General features: G+C 49.3%; 1 protein-coding gene across 1 annotated transcript; it reads right to left on the bottom strand.

The window, feature by feature from the left end:
- Positions 1-2,199: 2,199 nt before the first annotated feature.
- setd1ba (SET domain containing 1B, histone lysine methyltransferase a) lies at positions 2,200-16,415 on the bottom strand. The gene is given in 19 exon segments (XM_030084122.1): positions 2,200-3,820; positions 3,922-4,059; positions 4,145-4,264; positions 4,549-4,674; positions 4,745-4,911; positions 5,416-6,442; positions 6,444-6,685; positions 6,783-7,139; positions 7,228-7,306; positions 7,413-7,624; positions 7,705-7,798; positions 7,885-8,058; positions 8,632-9,390; positions 11,031-12,134; positions 12,743-12,864; positions 13,727-13,997; positions 14,327-14,425; positions 14,694-14,845; positions 15,112-16,415. Coding segments are annotated over 19 exon segments (5,478 nt in total). The 5' UTR covers positions 15,173-16,415; the 3' UTR covers positions 2,200-3,646.
- Between the last annotated feature and the right edge of the window lie 1,919 nt (positions 16,416-18,334).

The raw sequence follows: 18,334 nt of genomic DNA, 5'->3' as shown, positions 1-18,334 counted from the left end.
GGTACACAAGTGGTTCTGGTTTCTATGCTGGGACATTAATGTAGTGTTCCTTTTTTAGAGCGTGGAAGCAGAAATCAGACATTTCAGTTCAATCTTAAATATTGCCCAACTGAATTCATTTATACTGAGTCACTGAAACTAAATCCTGAAGGGGACCTGGGAGTTTGTCACGTTGTAAAGCTCTTTCATGATTAAAACTGGACGGGTTTCTGATCATTATTACACAAAATATAAAAAGTTTCAATTAAAAAAAAAAAAAAAAGCTTATAACCAGACTGCGTTTTGTATTTGTGCTGAGAGCCAGCAGTAAGTGTTATATTGATATTTTCTCTGTTCTTCTCTTCTTCATTGTCATCCAACCATAAAATGAATTACTTACACAGCTTCATGGAACACAGCGACGATTCATTTCAACAGTTCCAAACTGCTGTAAGGCCAAACCTCTGTTCTGAAAAAACCAATTACTGAAGCTCGAAGCAGCAGCAACATGTCAAGAATGGCTTCAAGTATGTATTAAAAGAAAGATATGTATTGAATTTTACATTTCAGCATCTCTTATCATCGAATCTTTTCTAATATATTCTATATTCTAACAATAAAAAAAACTGTTTTGTGTTATGTCTGCTGTTTTTTAATCCACTTGGTCGACCACTGGAGGAGGGAGTGACACTTCTGCACACAGAGCGGTCGATAGGGAAGTCACACGACACGGCAGGCTCACACAGCTGTCAACAGACCGTCGGAAAAATACAAATCTTCCTGTTTATTTGACCACAGCATCAGCTCCACACCTGATGATCGGTGTGGACGACGTGTGAGCGTGACCCGACCGGGAGCGCAGGAAAAATCTAACGTGAGGAAAACCATGAGACGGGCCCGTTGTGACAGAAGTTGGAAGGATGATCAAAGAAAAACCAGGCGGCGCAGTCGGAGAGATGAAGTCGAGCCAGTGAGATGGCTTTTGATATCATTAGGCAGATGGAGGCGAGGGAGGATCGGGCTCCCATGCTGCCTGCGCTCGCTCTCCCGGCCCAGCCTCTCTGCTGGCGGTCACACCATCCTCCTCCTGTCACGGCCTCAGGCCGCTGACACACACACACACAGGGTTCACACTGTGGGCCTTTTCTTTCTCTGGGGACAGTCTGAATGTGAATCCAGAGTTGGGTGAAAGGTGACGTCAAGCTGCAACAGCAGCTGAGTTCTTCTCCCAGGACGGATTTCATTTAGATTCCTGAAGCTGTAGCTTCACTTCCTGAAGGCCTGACGGGAGTAAAATCCAACAGGAGCAACTGATGTGACCACAAACACACTCCCGGAGGCTCTGAAACACGCGTTTGTCATCATTAAATGTGTATCCATCCATCCAGTACAATACAATACAGCATGAAATATGAAAAAATAGACAAAAAAACAAGAAGGTCTGGTGCAATTTGTGACGCAATACTAAATAATATAATACAACACAAGCAAAAATTGGATTGAAAATGTGATTATTTTGAACTTGAACCCGGAATGTCCGCTTCACACGCCTCATTAAAAATAGAAAAAACCCAACAAGCTCTTATGTATGTATGCAAAACTGCTTTATTTCAATTTTTTTCCATTTTCATACATTTGTCATATAATAAATAGACACGGGGAGCAGGCTGACACCTCAGTCCTCTTCCCGTGCCGATTCTGCACCTTTTATTTTCTCTCAACACCGCAAACAACTTTTCATAGAATTTACAACAGAAAATAATAATAAAAAAAAAACAAACAAATGAAAAAAAAAAAAAACAAAGCTTGACACAAGCTGAATTTCCTGCTACCAGCTCGCCGCCCTCCTCCTTATGATACATCGGCGTCCGAGCTGTGTTCGCGTAGCAAACCCCAGGGAACAAAAATATATTTATATATATTTATATAGTATTCACAGTTACACTATTTACACATTTTTTAGGATTACAAAGCAAAATGAGCAGAAATTGAAGACGTTTCTACAAGAAACAATCTTTTGATAGGGAAGTCGAGGCTTTCTCTGTACACAGTGGACCTTTTCTCTTTTTTTTTTTTTTCTTCTTCTTTAAATAAGCAAACCTCTTAAACCATCAGATTTCTTTCACAGATCCCTGAAGATATTTTAAATACTCAGTCTTGTAAAAAAAAAAAAAAAAAAAAGATGCATCTTAAAAGTGTTACCCCCTAGTGGAGATTTTAAAAAAGCTTCGGATCTTCTATACAAGTAATCATATACAATATGAACATCACCGGTGGGGAAAAAAACAAAACAAAACAAACAAACAAACAAAAAAACTCTGTTATTACTCCAACTGAATGAAAAGCGATGACTGACTTGGTCTTGGGAGGGAGGGAGTGGCGAAGGAAAGGGCATCAGGTAGAAGAAGTGCAAGCCTCAAGTGCATTCACAACACTTTTTTTTTTCTGTGTTAATAAAGAAAAGAGCAGCGCTCCTGGATTTGAGGAGATCTGTAGAAACACTGAACACTGGAAATATGAGAGGAAAGGCTGAAGTCGAACAGAGCAAAAGAAGACGCTCGCCCCGAGGACCAAAAGACAAGACGCCAAACATCATAACCATCTCCAAAAAAAAAAAAAAAAACACCTGGAAGAGGCAGTATTGTCTCTCAGTCCACAGTCGAAACAAAGATATGGCACTCGAAAACAGGAGGCGAGTGTTTTACTCTGGGGGTGAAAACTGAAATCAAACTCGTATTCTAACAAATGGACTGGCTTTGTGCAGCCTGCAGGGGGCGTCACACTCACATGATGTTCAAGACAGGACCATAAAAACACTCATCAGTGGGCCTGATGCGCTTTTCCTCACACACAAAGAAGAGAACTCGCTAATTCAAACAGGAGAACACTGGAATATGATTAATACAAATGTTGCACATCCTCTCGAACTTGTGTTTTTTTTTTGTTTGCATAAACCAATAGGAAGCAGCATGATCCATTGTTGGCGAGTCAACGCACGTAAAAACAAGGTAATATTCCAAAATTTTGTGGCAGGATTTAACCATTTATGTCGTTTGATTTCTTCCTTTTTTTTTTTTTTTACTCGCTTCGTCTTTCAGCCCCAGAGGAGCGGGTGCAGAGGAGGTAGTGGTGCCGAGGTTCGCGTCCGTCTCCGGCGTCCTCCCGCCCACAGCTGGAGGGAGACGGCCGCCCGTCCTCGGCCTGTTCGCAGGAAACCGTGGATCTGCGCCGGTTTGTTTCAGTGACGTTCACCGGATGAGTTGAACGAAGGGGGAATTAAAAAAAAAAAAAAAAAAAAAAAATCTTTCACTCAGAGGGACTGGAAGGAACCGAGCTGAAATACTGACTGAAACGTGGAGCGATGGGAGGGATAATGCTGCACCAGCAAGTCAAGTGTTTCACACATTATTTAAAAAAAAAAAAAAAAAAAAACTATAAGTTTTTTTTTTTTTTTAATTCTTAGAGCACCATAAATTGTAAACAATCTAGAGTTTGACGCATGACGTGAGCCATACAGGTAGCTGAACTCGTTTGCACGTGATTTGCCGTGTTTTCCCTCTCCTCCGCCTGGGGTGGGGAGGGGCTTCCCTCCTCGGTCCGAGCGAGTCTGAGGAAGCCTAGAGTTGAGAGGGCGGAGGTCACGCGCTCTTCTGACCTCGTGCGGACGTTAGTTTAGCGTTCCCCGGCAGTTCTCGGCCCCGCACAGGCAGGGGATCTTCTCGTCCTCGATGGGGAACTTGTAGTCGTAGGTGATCTCCTCGTTGACGTTGATGGGCTGCCGGGAGTAGATCACGATCTTCTTCTGGGACTCCACTGTGATGACCTTTGCATAACAGTTAGGCTGCGAAGAAAAAAAAAAAAAAACAAGAAATGTTAAGCGAGAATGTTATGCAAGTTTTGGCTGCTTCCTGTGAGATTGGGGCGCTGAGGGTGTTATCCTACGTTGCAGCTGTGGTTGATGAAACGGGCGAAGTTGCCACACTTGGTGGCGTCTATGATGGTGTCGTGGTCGACGCGGAACATGTAGCTGCTGCCGATTCCTTCCTCCTCGTAGCGCTTCTCCCGCATGTCCGCGATCACCTGGCGGGACGGGTTTGCGATTGGTTAGGGAGTTCCGACGGCGCTGGAGAGAAGCGATAGCATCGCACGGATGGACGGCCCTCACCTGTCTGATGTTCTGTCCCACGTACTCGATCACCATTTCGTCGGCGGCGATGGGCTCCATGGCGAACAGGCCCCAGTCGTGGATGTGCGATTTGCAGAATCTGATCTTCTTCTTACGGAACTGGAAGAGTCAAAAGTGGCGCTGAGTATCGCTAAAAGATCCACGTTTTCATCTCAAATCGAACGTTTTCCCCACAGAAGGACGGACAGTGCCAGACACACAAGGAACACAAACTGAAGTCCAATAAAAAAAAAAAACTTTTTAAACATCGGGTTGAGCATTTTAGCATTGTCCGAATTGTTTTGGAACAGGAAGATCTTCAGAGGATTATTGGAAAACGCTGAACCGTGGCAGTGACGGGTGCTGGTCGATACTGATTTCTTGTTGACGTCTGTGTTGTTTACCTTCAGCTGGTTGAACTTCAGCAGGTCGCTGTCGCAGGCGAAAGAGGACAGCAGGCGCCTCTGCTCCGAGCGGCGCTCCGACCCCGCCCTGGTGGAGGCCTGGACCTGCGCGGGGATGCTCATCCCCTGCGGAGGAAAACGGGAGTTTTAACTCGTCGCTTCATGCAAATTCTTCATCTAAATCAACGAGGCTCACCTGCGTGTCGATGGGCGGCTCCTCCGACTGCACCCGGTTGCTCTGCAGATACTTGATCTTGTCCTTCTTGTCGATCTTGTAGTAGCCTTCGCTCCGCGCGCAGCCGGTCGCGTGATCCCTCATGCCGTCGTCTCGCCGCTTTTTCTTCACGCCAGGGATGTTGGTCGGTGCAAGGCGGTCAAGGAAGAAACCAAAATATAGAAGAAAAAAAACCTGGGGCTGCCGCTTTTACTCAGATGCTTTGCCTCAATAAAGACTTGCTGATCATTTGCAGATATTTACTGTCTTCCATCTTGCTGTTTTTAATTCTTCACCGACATACTGTTGTTGTGTTGTCCATTGTGTAACTGCCACTGTCATTAGTGTGACTGTAGTGGAATCAGTAAAACAATCAAACAAAGAGTATTATTGTGGAGAAAGGGAAATGGAGCAGCTCAACTCATCAAAACAGTTCCATGGTGTCACCAGCAGAGGGAGCTGTTATTTGTTATGCACAGCCACGTCCACCCATCCATCTTCTATATGCTCTTAGCGACTTGAGGTCAGCGCACCTGAGCCGATCCCAGAGGACTGTGGGTGAAGGCAGGACACGCTCACCGAGACACACACTCACTCACGAACCGCTACACCTCAATATCGTGTAAATGAAATGAACTGATTGCAAAGGATATGAGGGTGGTTGACCCAGAGCGTGTCGTTGAGCCAGTCGTTGCCGTTGTCCTGCTGCAGCATCTTGTCGTATTTGATCTGCAGCAGCCGGATGTCCTCCTCGTCGATGCCTTCGTTCCAGATGTCGTACAGGATGGTCATCTCCTCGAACTCGGAGCGCGGGCTGAAGTACGCCCGGGGCGGCGTGGTGACGGGCGACAGGCTGCCCAGCAGCAGCTCCTCCCAGCCCCGCCGCGCCCTGCGGGCGGGCTTGACGGCCACCGGCATCTCGTCGTCGTAGGACAGGAAGCCGTCCTCCGAGGGGAGCACCGTCTGCGGCTCCGCCTCCGCTTCCCGGAAGTCCAGGCTGGGGTCTTTCGGAGACTTGGCGGACGCCACCTGTACGGAGAGATCGCCGAGCTGCGCTTCCTGAGGCAGGGCGGCGGAGTCGGACGAGAGCTCGGACGCCTCGTCGGCCGTCGAGAGGGCGGGGGTCTTTTTGCCTTTGGGTCGTCCGGGCTTCTTCTTGGACGGCGAGGCGTCGGGCGGCACGGGGACTTCTAGAGAGAGACCAGTGGGCAGATCTTCAGGGAAACTGGCGGGCGGCTCTGTGCCGGTAGACAGCATCTGACTAGGCTCCTTAAACACCGGCCTATCGTCAAGGCTCTCCGAGGAGACCTTTCGGTTAAGCGTGAGCGCCGAGGGGTCGGGGAAGACGGGGGTGAAGGTTAAGTCTCTTCCTGGGGTGCGAGGAACTCCGGCGCTGAGGACGGGGGACTGCGAGGGGTAGGAGAAGGGACTGCCGGGGATGTGCGGGGAGCTGAGCAGCAGGCTGCTGCCCGTCAGCGGGGCGTCGCTGCCGGGCGTGTTGGGCACCGTGTCGGTGCTCTGCGACTTGCCCAGGCTCCGGGCGCGCTCCATGAGGTCCCGGCCCGGCGTGCGGGGGATGTCCTCGTCCGTGGGGAGCCGGGCCCGCTGGGGGAAGTCGGGCAAGGGGCCGGGAGGCGGGTGGAGGAGGGAGCGAGCTTCCGGCGCCGGGTGAGGAGGGAGCAGGGGCGTGGGTTAAGGAGGCGGATTTAGAGGCGGGAGCGTTAGGGTCTAGGAGGGGCGGAGCTAAGCGGCCGGCGGGGCAGGCGACTCCCTCTGACTCTGCTTTACCTTTGGCTTTTGACACCTGGTCATTGTTAGGCGGGGCACCGGTGGGAGTGGGCGGCCGAACGCTCGCTACATGCTCCGGAGGCTCTGACTTCACGGCGGGGATTCCAGCGTCCACGACGGCGTCTCGCTCTTTACCTGAAAAGCAGTAAGAGAGTTGTTTTTTTTTCTTTTTAAATCAGTCAACACGACAAAATCATGAGAACTTCTAGGTTCAGCAGAACCCGGGGCTGACCTGCAGCTCCCTTCGGCGACGGCGGCCTCTTGTCCTCCACCGTGTCCTCCACAGGACTCGGGGGCCGGTGTTTGGGCTCCCTGCCCTTCAGCTCCTCCTTCACCTCCGAGGCCGACAGCGCAGGAGGGCTCGGCGGTTTGGACTCCTCCTCCGCCTCTTCCTCGCCTGACGACGACGACGAGGAGGACGAAGAGGAAGAGGAGGTCCCCGCCTTGCCTTCGTCCTCGGCGTCCTCCGCCGCCGCCACGTCCTTTTCGTCCCTTTCGTCCTCGTCCGAACTGGACTCGTATTCGGAGGAGTCGGAGCTCGCCGCCGAGGAGTCCGAGCTGGCCTTGTAGGAAGCCGAACTTTCCGCTTCTGGAAGGGAAGAGGCGAAGGACGGGTCGATTACAGACGCCTCAACTTCATGAAGAGAGAAGCACTGCTGTCACATTTCAATAGATACCATCATCAGACGAGTCTGAGGAAGAGCTGTCGCTGGATGAACTCCCCTCCTCCTCACCGTCACTGTCGTCACCACTTCCCTAAGAAATGATCACATGAAAACAGGTCAACAGTTAAATCGCGCCTGCATCCCAATCCCTGATCCCAATTTCGAATCATGCAAAGAAATAAATCTTCACGCCTCACCTTGCCCGACGACAACCTGTCTGCCGCCGGCAGCACATCGGGCTCCTCCTCCCTGTCGGACAGTGACTCTTCCTCCTTCCCCGACGTGTCCACCTCCTCCTCCCCCTCGCTGTCCAGCTCCAGCGGCCGGGAATGCCGTCGCTTCGCCGCCGTGCCGTCGCCGTCCATTTTGGAGTCGTCGGCGGGGATCTCGGCCGGGTCTCGATCTCGGTCTGACAGAGAACCGGCTTCGTTAAAAAAAACCTGCCTTGTGGTCCGTCACAATTCGTTAAAAAAAAAAATCTGGGGTTACCTTCATCCTCCAGTTCGTCGTCCACCGGAGTGGAGGGTCGGGCGCGTTTGTTGTCGCAAGCCGCGGCGGCTTCGGGGGGGTCCTTCCTCTTCACCTGAGCGCAGCATGCAGCTGTTTAACACCAGCAGCACGGCACCGCCGCCGCCCCTCCGCGTTTAATAAAAAAAAAAAAAATCTCACCTTGAAGGAGGGTAAGCGGATGGCGCCTCGCAGACCGATGCCCAGGCCCATCCCCTCGTAGCCCAGCCCTTCGCCCTTGTTCCAGTTCTCCAGCAGACTCGAACCCATCGTCTCCTTGGGCTTCGGTCTTTCCTCTTCTTTTCCCTCCGCGCCCTTCACAGGTGTCGAAGTCGCCTGGGAGGATTTTTAAAGCTGGTTATTCATCGCATTATATGACACTCATCTCTAAACAGCTTAATCTGAAGAACACCAACAAAATAATCAGCAAATATAGGCTTCAAACTAAAATACTGCATTTTGAAATGTGCTTTAATTAAAAGCGGCATTACAGAAAACAATAGAGTGCACATTTTATTAGATGCAATAAGAGATGCATGATAAAAAAAACAGAGTTTTTCTTGATAGAATCAATATTTGATTATCAAAACAGTTCAGTTTACATAATTAAATGTCTAATCTTCTAAGCTCTATTTGCATTCTGAGCCACGGCGAGATGCGAGTCCCATCAGATGAGTTCATTACGCTGCTTGTCAAAATGATATCTACTATTAATCCCTGCGAGAGAACGCTGGACTGCAGAGGAAAATCAGCTGCAGATGCAAAAAGAATTCTTTAAATCATTTCTCAATAGATTACAAAAAATGTCAAAATTTTTCACCAAACTGTAAATAAAAAATTCAGAATCATCACAAGTATATTTCCTTTCATTCCATGCACATGTGGAGACAATGTAAGAAGGCAACTTACCTTCGCAGAGCGTTCCTTCTTGTCCCACCACTCGTCGAAGGCCCTGAAAGCCACCACTTCCACCATTTTCCGGTTCAGGTCCCTCTTCATGATGGCCTTCAGCTCCTTGACGATGACCAGCAGCACGCCCTCGATGGTGGCCTTGTGCGGATCCTCCTTCTTGGTCTCGTATCCCGGAGGGGGGACGGTGGGGTTGAACTTTGGTAAACTGGGATGCTGCCACTGCTGTCCGGGAGCCCCCGTGCTGTTGGCGGGCGTGGCGCCCATGGAGAGGTGGGGGTAGGGTCCGCCGCCGCCGCCGAAGGGCCCCGCCGCGCCGTCCATGAAGTGCGGGTAGGGGTAGGGGCCTCGGGTCTGGGCCATGCGGCTCAGCATCTGCTGCTGCATCTGGAAGGACATGGGCACCGTGCTCCACTGCTCCCAGCGCAGGCAGTTCATCAGCTCCATCTGCACCAGCGGCATCACGCTCTGGGCGTACGGGCCCATGTGCGGCAGCATGTGGTGAGGCACTCCGGGGTGGGCGGCCAGGTGGGCCGGGTGGCCCGGGACGGCGGAGTGGGGGGGCAGGTGGTGGTGGGGGATGGCGAAGCCGGCCTGGTGCTGCAGGGGGTGGTAGCCCGACGGGTGCATGGACATGGTCTGCATGGGCGACACCGCCGAGTTCACCACGATGCCCTTGCCGCACTCGCCGCTGGCGATGGGGGTCCCGGGCATCTCGTCGTCGGAGATCTCCATGTCCTCCCCCGACGACTGATGACCCTGTGAGAAAGAAGGAAATCCCGGTCAGGACCGCGCAGGAAGGAAGATGAAGGAGTCAGATCTCCTCTGCCATGTCTGAGTTTATTAATGACGACAAAGAGCTGATGTTTGAGAGACGTCACCTGTCTGCTTTGATCGAGTAAAAAAAAAAAGAAAACTTGAAACAAAGAAACAGGTCCAGTTCTGGATTCTTACTGGCAACGCTTCAAGAACTCCCTCAATAAAACAGTTTGAGAGTGAAAGGTGTTTTAGTGAGGAATAAAGTGAAATTGAAAGGAATCATGTTTCGAGCCAGTGTGCAGAGAGCCACAGTCTTCACGACAGTCGGAGTAGAAATATCAGCAAGTTGCAATTTAACACAAAGCTTTACAAATGCATTACAATCCCATGCTTTAGTAAAAAAACAAACAAACATGTAATACATGGAGTGCAAACTAATTAAATGTCAAACATTTATTGTTTCAGGTGCATTGTTTGCAGACATTCACTAAAAGGTTTTTTTTATTTCTTCCATACATGTAAAAACAGGAGAAAATAGAATTTTTTTTTTTATACATTTATATACCTGAGGCACACTCTTATCTGCTTTATACACTTTTGCCTTGTTTTAAAAATAAAATATGCAAAACTATGGTTCAGAATCTTATTGTGGAGGGATCTGGAAAGAGACCTTCAAAAAAAAAAAAAAAACAAGTCAATCTAGACGTGTTCTGAGTTCAAAGTTTGGTAGACCAGTCAAACACGGCTGACCTGCGCCTGGGTCCAGCGCGCCTTCAAACACAACCGTCTGTTTACATATGAATCCCTACAAACCAGACCGGCGGACCGATAAAGCATTGCACAACACGCTTTTTAAATGTTTCAGATTACAGAAGAATCTCATTTAAAACTTGTTGCAGGAATGAAACAAAGCGGCGGCGCAGGAGTGGCCTCGGTACCCAAATGACCTGCTCGCTCTGTTTGCTTTGTGATAACTTGAAATGTGAGAGCGGAGGCTCCGCGGCCAATCCTGACAGCTCGCCTCGGCAAAACCCAGGAAGTGTGCTGCTGAATGGGGCCAACAGCCAAACAGTTTTCCTGCGAGTGTGGCGAGTGTTAGAAAGAGGAAACAAAAGTGTTTCGACTCCCCAACAACAGAGCAGCGCTCGTGTTTTCCCTCTGAGAGCAGAGCGCGTTGTGGAGGAACAACAGGCCAGCTGGTGCTAATGTGGCTTTAAATAAAGGTGAGCATAAGAATGTGAAAGTATACGCAAGGGCTCACGTCAGGCATGATCTGAAACAAATCCCAACATTTTGTTTTTGCTGAGTTTTCCTATCATTTTCACTGCCTGCTAAAATAATCCAGAGAGATCCTGCACGGTGACGCCCTCAAGGCAGAACCTTTCTTTGCACATAGTTTGCAGGGAAGCCGGTATTCCATTTATGAAGCAGAGCAAAAAAAAAAAAAAAACAAAACAAAAGGAGAGAGTTTACTACAGCAACGTGACTACCTGGCTTCCTGTTTCCTCCTTTCATTCATAGCTGTGTACAAACAGCGGCGCCACACTGTCAGCTCATCAAGATCAACAGCAGCTCATTAAGGAACAATTCAAGCACTAAATATTAAAGTTTTCTGATAATATAAGTGGTAGAAGTCTTACCGTGTCCATTTTATCGGGGGGAGTGTGGGCTCGGAACGCTCCGTCTTTGAGGTCGCTGTTGCTCGTCTTGTCGTGGAGAGGGGAGCCGGCTCTCTTCACCAGGGAAGCAGTCCCGGGGATCGGCTCCTCGTCTTCCGAGTCCGGCAGAGGCGTGGGGCTGATGTCCTCCAGGCCCGTGCTGGAGGGACGGGAGTTGTGCTGGCCGCCCTGGGAGCTGCCGGTGTATGGGGGGATGGGGGACAGCTGGGAGGACGAGGAGGAGATGGGGCTTCCCTCCATCCGCACCTCGGTGTCCGAGTCGCGTTCCTCCAGGAACGGCAGCAGCTTCGTCCGTTTCTCCTTGAGGAGCATCTCGATGCGGGAGTCCAGGCTGTTGCGCTCCGGGTCGGGCGCCGGGGAGCCGGGCGACGGGCAGCGCTCCGGCGTCTGGGGCGGCGGCGTGCTGGGATGGGGCAGGGGCTCCGGCGGCGGCTCCGGGATGGGAGGCGTTTCCGGCCTGTCCTTGACGGGCATGAAGTCGGTCGCCGCCGCCAGGGGCGGCTGCGGCGGCCGGAGGTACTCCCCCTCCCTTTGAGCCGGGTGGTGGAACGCCGGCTCGGAGGGGGGGAACGCGGGGGGCAGGGGGGCCTGGTAAGGCGAGAAAGCGGATTTGAAGTTGGGCGTGGCGGGCGGCGGCGCCGTGTAGGTGAAGGAGGTAGTGGAAGGCGGCGGCTCGGGCGGGGTGAGCTGGTGCTGCTTGAAAGGAGTCTGCTCAGACGGCGTGCTCCGGTACATGTTGCTGCGGTACTGAGGCCTCTCCGGCCGGCGGTTGTACGCGTCCTGGAACTTGCTCTCGTGTCGGCGGGACTTGTAGCTGCCGGAGCTCTCGGCGCGGCCGGACTGGTACGCGGGCGTGGACTGCCGGCTGGAGTAGTTGGAGTCTTGAGAGAAGGGCGTGCCCGCCTGGCGCGGGGTGTGAGGGGTTCCCTGGGACTGAGGCGTGTCCTGCCTGAGGCTGGAGTAGCCCGTCTCGATCGTCAGGGGGGTCGTGGAGCTGCTGGGCGGCAGCGTCGCTCCCGCGGCGGACATGCTGCTTTCGGACAGCCTGCGGATGGGCTCGCACGCCTGGGGAGAAGCAAACACGGCACAGACTCACCAGGGTGTTGATCCAGGCACTGGAAGCATCGTGATAAGGTGGAGACTCTGTGTGTTTTCACACTTGGCAGCTGTGGTTGTTTTGTTGTTGTGATTCAGGCGTCCAAACATGAACGCTGCCATCTGAGCCCCACGGCGCAACCGAACCAAAACCCCTGTCGTAGCGAGCCGTGGTCCAGTTTCAAGATAATTGTGGTACAAAAGAGGCCAGAGGCAGGACGCGCCAGACATCTAAACTGCTGTTTCCTCGTAGCACATCTTTGTTGATAGAGGAACTTCTTTCACTGTTTTGAAACCCTGATGACTTTTAAAAAGCCTCGTTTTGTTTTTTGTACCAAAATGACTAAAGAACCGAATACTACAGAACCAGATTGGAAGCTTTGATGGCTTGTGAGTTCAGTTTAACAGACAATGTTGTGATGACATGTTAGTTCTTCTCCAGCAGTTACTGTAGTGGTTGAAATAAATTACAGTTCAGGCATATTTCACACCAACATTTATATACACATCGCACATTTTTTCATAATTAGAGTTAAATCTCAACCATAACACACGATATATAGTTTGTTTTTTTTTACCAGTAAGGCTTCTGCCAACGCGCGTGGGGAAAGTTCTCTGGACTCCTCTCCACCGACAGGCAGGGTCCGTGGAGTGTAGCTGCCATTCATCAGGAGCTGGAAGTACCTCAGGCGATTCTCACCTGCAGCACAGCAAACATGCACGAAGTCTCCCTTCAAACCAATCCGTTTTCTAATGCAGTAAAATGAACTGAATCTGTGACTCTATGGCAATCCAACTCTTCCGCTAACCAATTATTTGAAATATATGATTTGTTTGTTTTAATCAATACATAAAGAGTGAGTTGAATCACACGAAAAGTCTGTTTGGCACTGGAGACTTTGCAACATATGTGAGAAACAGATGCCATTAGAGCATGAGCAAAACATGCAGGAATAAGCAAAGCACGTCCTACTCAGACACCTACGAATCACAGTTTTAAAAAACAAAACATCAACACCTAATTTAGAGAAAACAACTTGAAATAATTAAGGGGAGTAAGTGAGTTAAAACAGTATAAATAAATGAGCAGACAGATGTTCAGGCTGTTTGATACTGAAATTGTTAGATTATGTTGAAAGGTATTCAGTCAAAAAACAACTAGAGCTCCAAACAATGTAAAAAAAAGCTTCAGTGCAAACTTTTTAAGTTATTATTCCTCAACAGAGACAGTCTGAAGTGGACAGGATTGCTCTGTTTCTTTGCGGTTTTTCTTTCTTTTTTTTAAATTATGCACAGTGGGAATTGCGCCCTCAGCTCGGGGCTTGTGGGAACCGGCTCACTTTCAATGAAATTCAATTACCGACGTTACCAGGCAACGCGTGTATATTTGCACACGTGACAGCTGTCATCCCCTCCAAAAAAAAAAACATTAAATTAATGAAATTAAAAATGAAATAAACGGATAAATCAACACACGACCACGTCTCGTCTGCTCTGAACGTCCCGGATCGCGGCTGTGGCTGAGCCGTGCTGTAGCCTCGGATGACTGAATCACTGTTTACCTTTCGGGTCCAGCTCCACGTGGATGATGTTTCCCATAACAGACGTGTTGTGAAGCGACTGCACGGCCACCTTGGCGGCTTTCACCGTCTCGAAAACGACTTTGGCTATTCCGAGGTGCTTCTTGTTTTTCGGATTGTACAGGATCTCCACCTCCTCGATCTCCCCGAATTTTTTACACATGTCGGTAAGAAATCCTTCCCTGATGTTGTCGTTGAGCCGGGCGAACGTCACCTCCTTCGGAGGCACGGGGCCGATGTAGCACTCATCGATCTGGCGGGAGAAGTGACAGGAGTTAACATCGAGTGCCTCCGGGATGTAGTCGCACCATGTGGAGGGAAGGGGGGGGGGGGGGGGGGGGGGGGTCACTTAATGACAGCCCAGATAAGACAAATTGCACTACAGTGGAGTCGCAGTGATCACACCGATGCACTCGGTTTAACTGCGAGTCCGAACAATGTAAACAAGCAACGTGAGTCGATCTGATCCTCACGATGCTCCGACAATCACTCTGAAGACGAGTGAGAGGGGGGTGTGTCTGCAACTTCTGACAGTAGCCCGGGTCCACATGGTTAAAACTTGGCTCCGGCCGGGGAGGATACCTTGAACTTAGGCACCGGGAGGTCTGTCTCTTTGTACTTTGTCCACAGACGACCGATCCTTGGGTCCCGGACGATGTCCACCGGAGGTATCCCGGGGTCCTGCAGGAGAAGAGGGGAGGAGGAGGAGGTGGGGGGACACGAGAGGGGGGACACAATGCTGCTGTTATCCATCCCATTCACAACTTCAGACACCACTAACTTGTTGCAAAGCGCCGCACAGTCCGGACGAGCCGCTGAATAACAAGCGGACTCCCCCAGGTGCTCACGATGCCGTCCGCGGCTCCACGGCCACATTGTAACCCATCATGGAGGTCGGCTCCTCGGTTACTATTGTAGCCGCTTACGCCGCGTCGAAGGCGGCACTTACGGGCATGCTGAAAGTCTGCCCGTCGTAGCGGTACAGTTTGTGTGATCCCTTCTTCAGCGCCGGGTCGATGATCAACTTGTAACTTCTCCAGTGGTGGCTCCGCTTCTCCGCCGAGCCGCAGACGGGATGACTGTCCATGCCGTTCGCCAAACCTGAAACGACAGGCAGCAGCAGGGAGAGAGAGAGAGAGAGAGAGAGAGAGCTAACGTTTATCGGGGCTGTGAGCACCGTCCTCTGCCCAGCACCGCGACACTTTTAAACAACCCAACGCTGCTACGGATGCATGACTTCGGCGGTGGCGGTTGTAAGAGCAGGGGGGAACCCAAGTGAGAGCGAAAATGGGATCTAGCGTGTATCCCACTGACGGAAAACAGGCATTAGGAGGGCTGAAGAAAGAGGAAAAAAAGACCCAGCTTACTTGAACTCAGCTTTCTGCCATGGTCTTCGTTCAATCTGCTCCTGTCCACGGGCTTGGACATGGTTCCGTCCGATCGAGCGGTCTTTTTCTTCCCCCAATTGATGAAAACACGAAATCGCTTCCCTTGCGCCGCTTACATTACATGATTTAGCTTGAAGAATACTGCCTCCTTTTCGAGAGCCAGCACATATTGTGTGCCTCTGCTCTGTAGCTGCTGTCTCTCCCACAATACACCGCTAGGCTGGCCCACCTCCGATGCTAGCCGCACTTTCGCTACTAATGTCTGTCAATTTGGACCGTCGATTTAACGCTTTTGTCACCTCGAATTAATATTCTAACAACATAAATAGACACCTCCGATTTTATTTTATTTATTATTTTCGACGTGGTAACCGATTGTTGTGTCTACGGCTTCAGATTATTTTTGTGTGGAATCTGCCGACCGTGTTTACCTAACCGGCAAATACAAGACAGACACAGGGGGCAATCTCTTCTTATAACTGCCACTAAAAAAAGCCAATAAAGCGATTCGGCTGCTGGCGTTTATTATTCGGCGTGCGTTCGCTCGCCAGTCGAGACGTTTGGGAGGCATAATAATTTAACGGGAATGGAAATCTGAGCAGGTTGTCGACGGCTCATGTGGATTTTAACCTCGACCATCGGCCGGCGTGCGGATGAATTCAGGGAACATTGTATCATTTTATAACTGTCGGAATGCGGCGGCTTGCTTGGCTTTATCTCTGCCACTCAATCCACGGAGAGAAAGTAGTGCCAAACCGCCGCGCGCGGCTCGCCGCTTCCAACAACCACTGGGAGAATATTTTAAATAATTTCTACGAACCACATGCGGATTTATGCTCTTTTTTTTAATATTTTCGGCGGAGTGTGTGCGGGTTTTGTTTGACATTGCCCGGTGCGTGTTTTTCCCTCGCTGTGCTCGGGTTATTGGCTGGTTAACAGCAGCAGCTCCGCGAGCCAATCAGCGCGCGGCGGCAGAGGAGCCGGCTGCTATTAGAGGAGCGGCTCAGGAGTCCTTCAACAGAGAGCAGAGAGAGGGGGCCGAGCGCTCTGAGCAGCCATTTTCCTTAAACAGGACTCAATGGCCTAGATGGGTTTCCTTTGTTCCAAAAGGGATCTTACACTTGATTTCCTCATCTCTCACGGACTATGATAAAACTATGATTTCTCCTTTTAAAGGATTGAGAAGAAGGAAGAGAATGTGCTGGATGTGATGCCCTGTGACATTTTGAGCCTTTTTTCCTCTGCCTGGAATCCATCTTTGTCTTAACTAGGTCATGGCACACCCATATAATTATATTTCTTAAGTCAAAAGAAACCAAAATGTTGTGAATAAACAGCTTTATGGTTTTGGAAATGTTTAAAGATAGTGGGGGAAAACACAGTTCAAGTGACAACATATGTAATGGCAGAGCCTTGGCATTGCACTTATGGCCTTGTAGGATATGAGTAGCAATGAGTAAGTTCAACTCTTTTATAATCATTTACAAATTTTTTTATCATTGAATAATGTAAAATGTAAGGCATGCAGTTGCTGTTATTAAAGGTATCTTCTGTCTTTTTTTTTCTATTGAGTTGTAACCTGATTCAGCTCACACTGCTAGCCAGCTTTGTTAAATGTTTACTGGCATATTGATAAAGAGACGATAGTGCTGCAACACGTATGAGAAAAGCCAGGCCATTCTGGCCTTTTGTAGATTAGTTTACTGTGCTTCTTGCATTTTTTTTTTTTTTTTTTTTTTTTTTTTGTCTGTTGATGGATAATCCTTCTGCTTTGATTAATGACTTTAAACACTTTCCTCTCACTACAGCAACGCTTTTCACACCACACTGGCTCGTCCTGTTCCCTTATGCTTTTGCCACTGTGGAGACAACGATTAGGTTTGTGCTGTCCTCTTGCCATTTTAGAGTTAAAGGCGTCCAAAGTGTAAACGTCTGTTTGACCTTGCTTCAAGGGCATATTTAAATATCTAAAGAAGGTAACTAATGTCGAAATTTCTGCTTTTGTTTTTTTAATATATATTTTTTTAGTATAATTATTTTTACATGCAGCCTGTCAAAGCCAAGAGGAAACATGGAGGGAAAAAAATGTTTCATGGAGAAAATATTTACCTCATCACTTTTGTGAAAAGCAGTTAACAGGCCTAAACGCAGGGGCAGGAGAAATGTTTTCAGCTCCATCTTCGGCTCCTCTACTACTGGCAATAATAGGGATGGGAAAAGCATTTCCTGAAAAGAAAGGAATCCATTAGCAGGAAAGACAAGAGCTCTTTTGATTTTTCTTTCTTTCTTTCTTTTTTTAAATATCGGCGTGGTGGCTCTGCCTCTCAGCCAGCGAATATTCATCTTGAAGCATCATCTGTGTGGGCAATATGCAAACCATCTCCTCTCCCTCCTTGGAGGATTGCAGTCGATTATAGCCTATTTCATTTCGACAGTTCTCACTGAGCTGCAACATGTAACACTTCCAGGAAATGTTGTTTTGCAAGGTAATGTCTCTTTTGAGCTATTTAACTTTATTTTTCTAGCTGATATATTAAGCTTATACAAATATTCTCAAGGTGGACAGACAGCAAAAAAATGTAATACAGACGACTTCAGCAAAAAAATACAGCATGTCGATTTTGGTATGTTATTTTTTGGGGGAGGGGGTATATTGCAAACTTACAGTTGTTATTCAAAACATGTAATCCAGCTTTTACTCGAGGAAAATCGAAATCTTAATGGAAGAAATCTTTTTTTTCACTGCTTCCCTGCATTTAAAAATCGCGTTTTGGACTTGTGGAGGCTGCTCCTGATCAGTGGGTTCTCTGCTGTTCTGTGTCTCAAAATGGCTTCTCTGCAGACAAAGGACGGCTCTGTGCTGTGAAATGCTGCTGCGCCATTACTGGGTGAGGCTCGGAGCGCGCCTCTCATCCGAGGACAATTTCTCTCGAGATTCTACCAGAAACATTCACCGATCGTCACATGTGTGAATTTACTCGAAATGGTGAACGTTTTTTTTATTTTTTGTTTTTATTTTTGTTCGCTTTTTGCAAGGAGTTTCAAATGCAGGAAACCGTAGCGCGTGTAAAATGCGCAAAGCGTCGTTAAGGCGGTGCGTTCAGTCTGTCGGCAGTAATCCGAGCGCCCTGGACTGTTGCCACCAGAGCCTCCACACTGCCATATAAGGTCAGCAGGAATCCTCTGCAGCAGCCCTGTTGTT

This window comes from Salarias fasciatus, assembly GCF_902148845.1.
Source record: "Salarias fasciatus chromosome 7 unlocalized genomic scaffold, fSalaFa1.1 super_scaffold_4, whole genome shotgun sequence".
NCBI lineage: Eukaryota > Metazoa > Chordata > Actinopteri > Blenniiformes > Blenniidae > Salarias > Salarias fasciatus.
The sequence above is the reverse complement of the archived record's forward strand: the minus strand, read 5'-3'. Positions and strand labels throughout refer to the sequence as shown.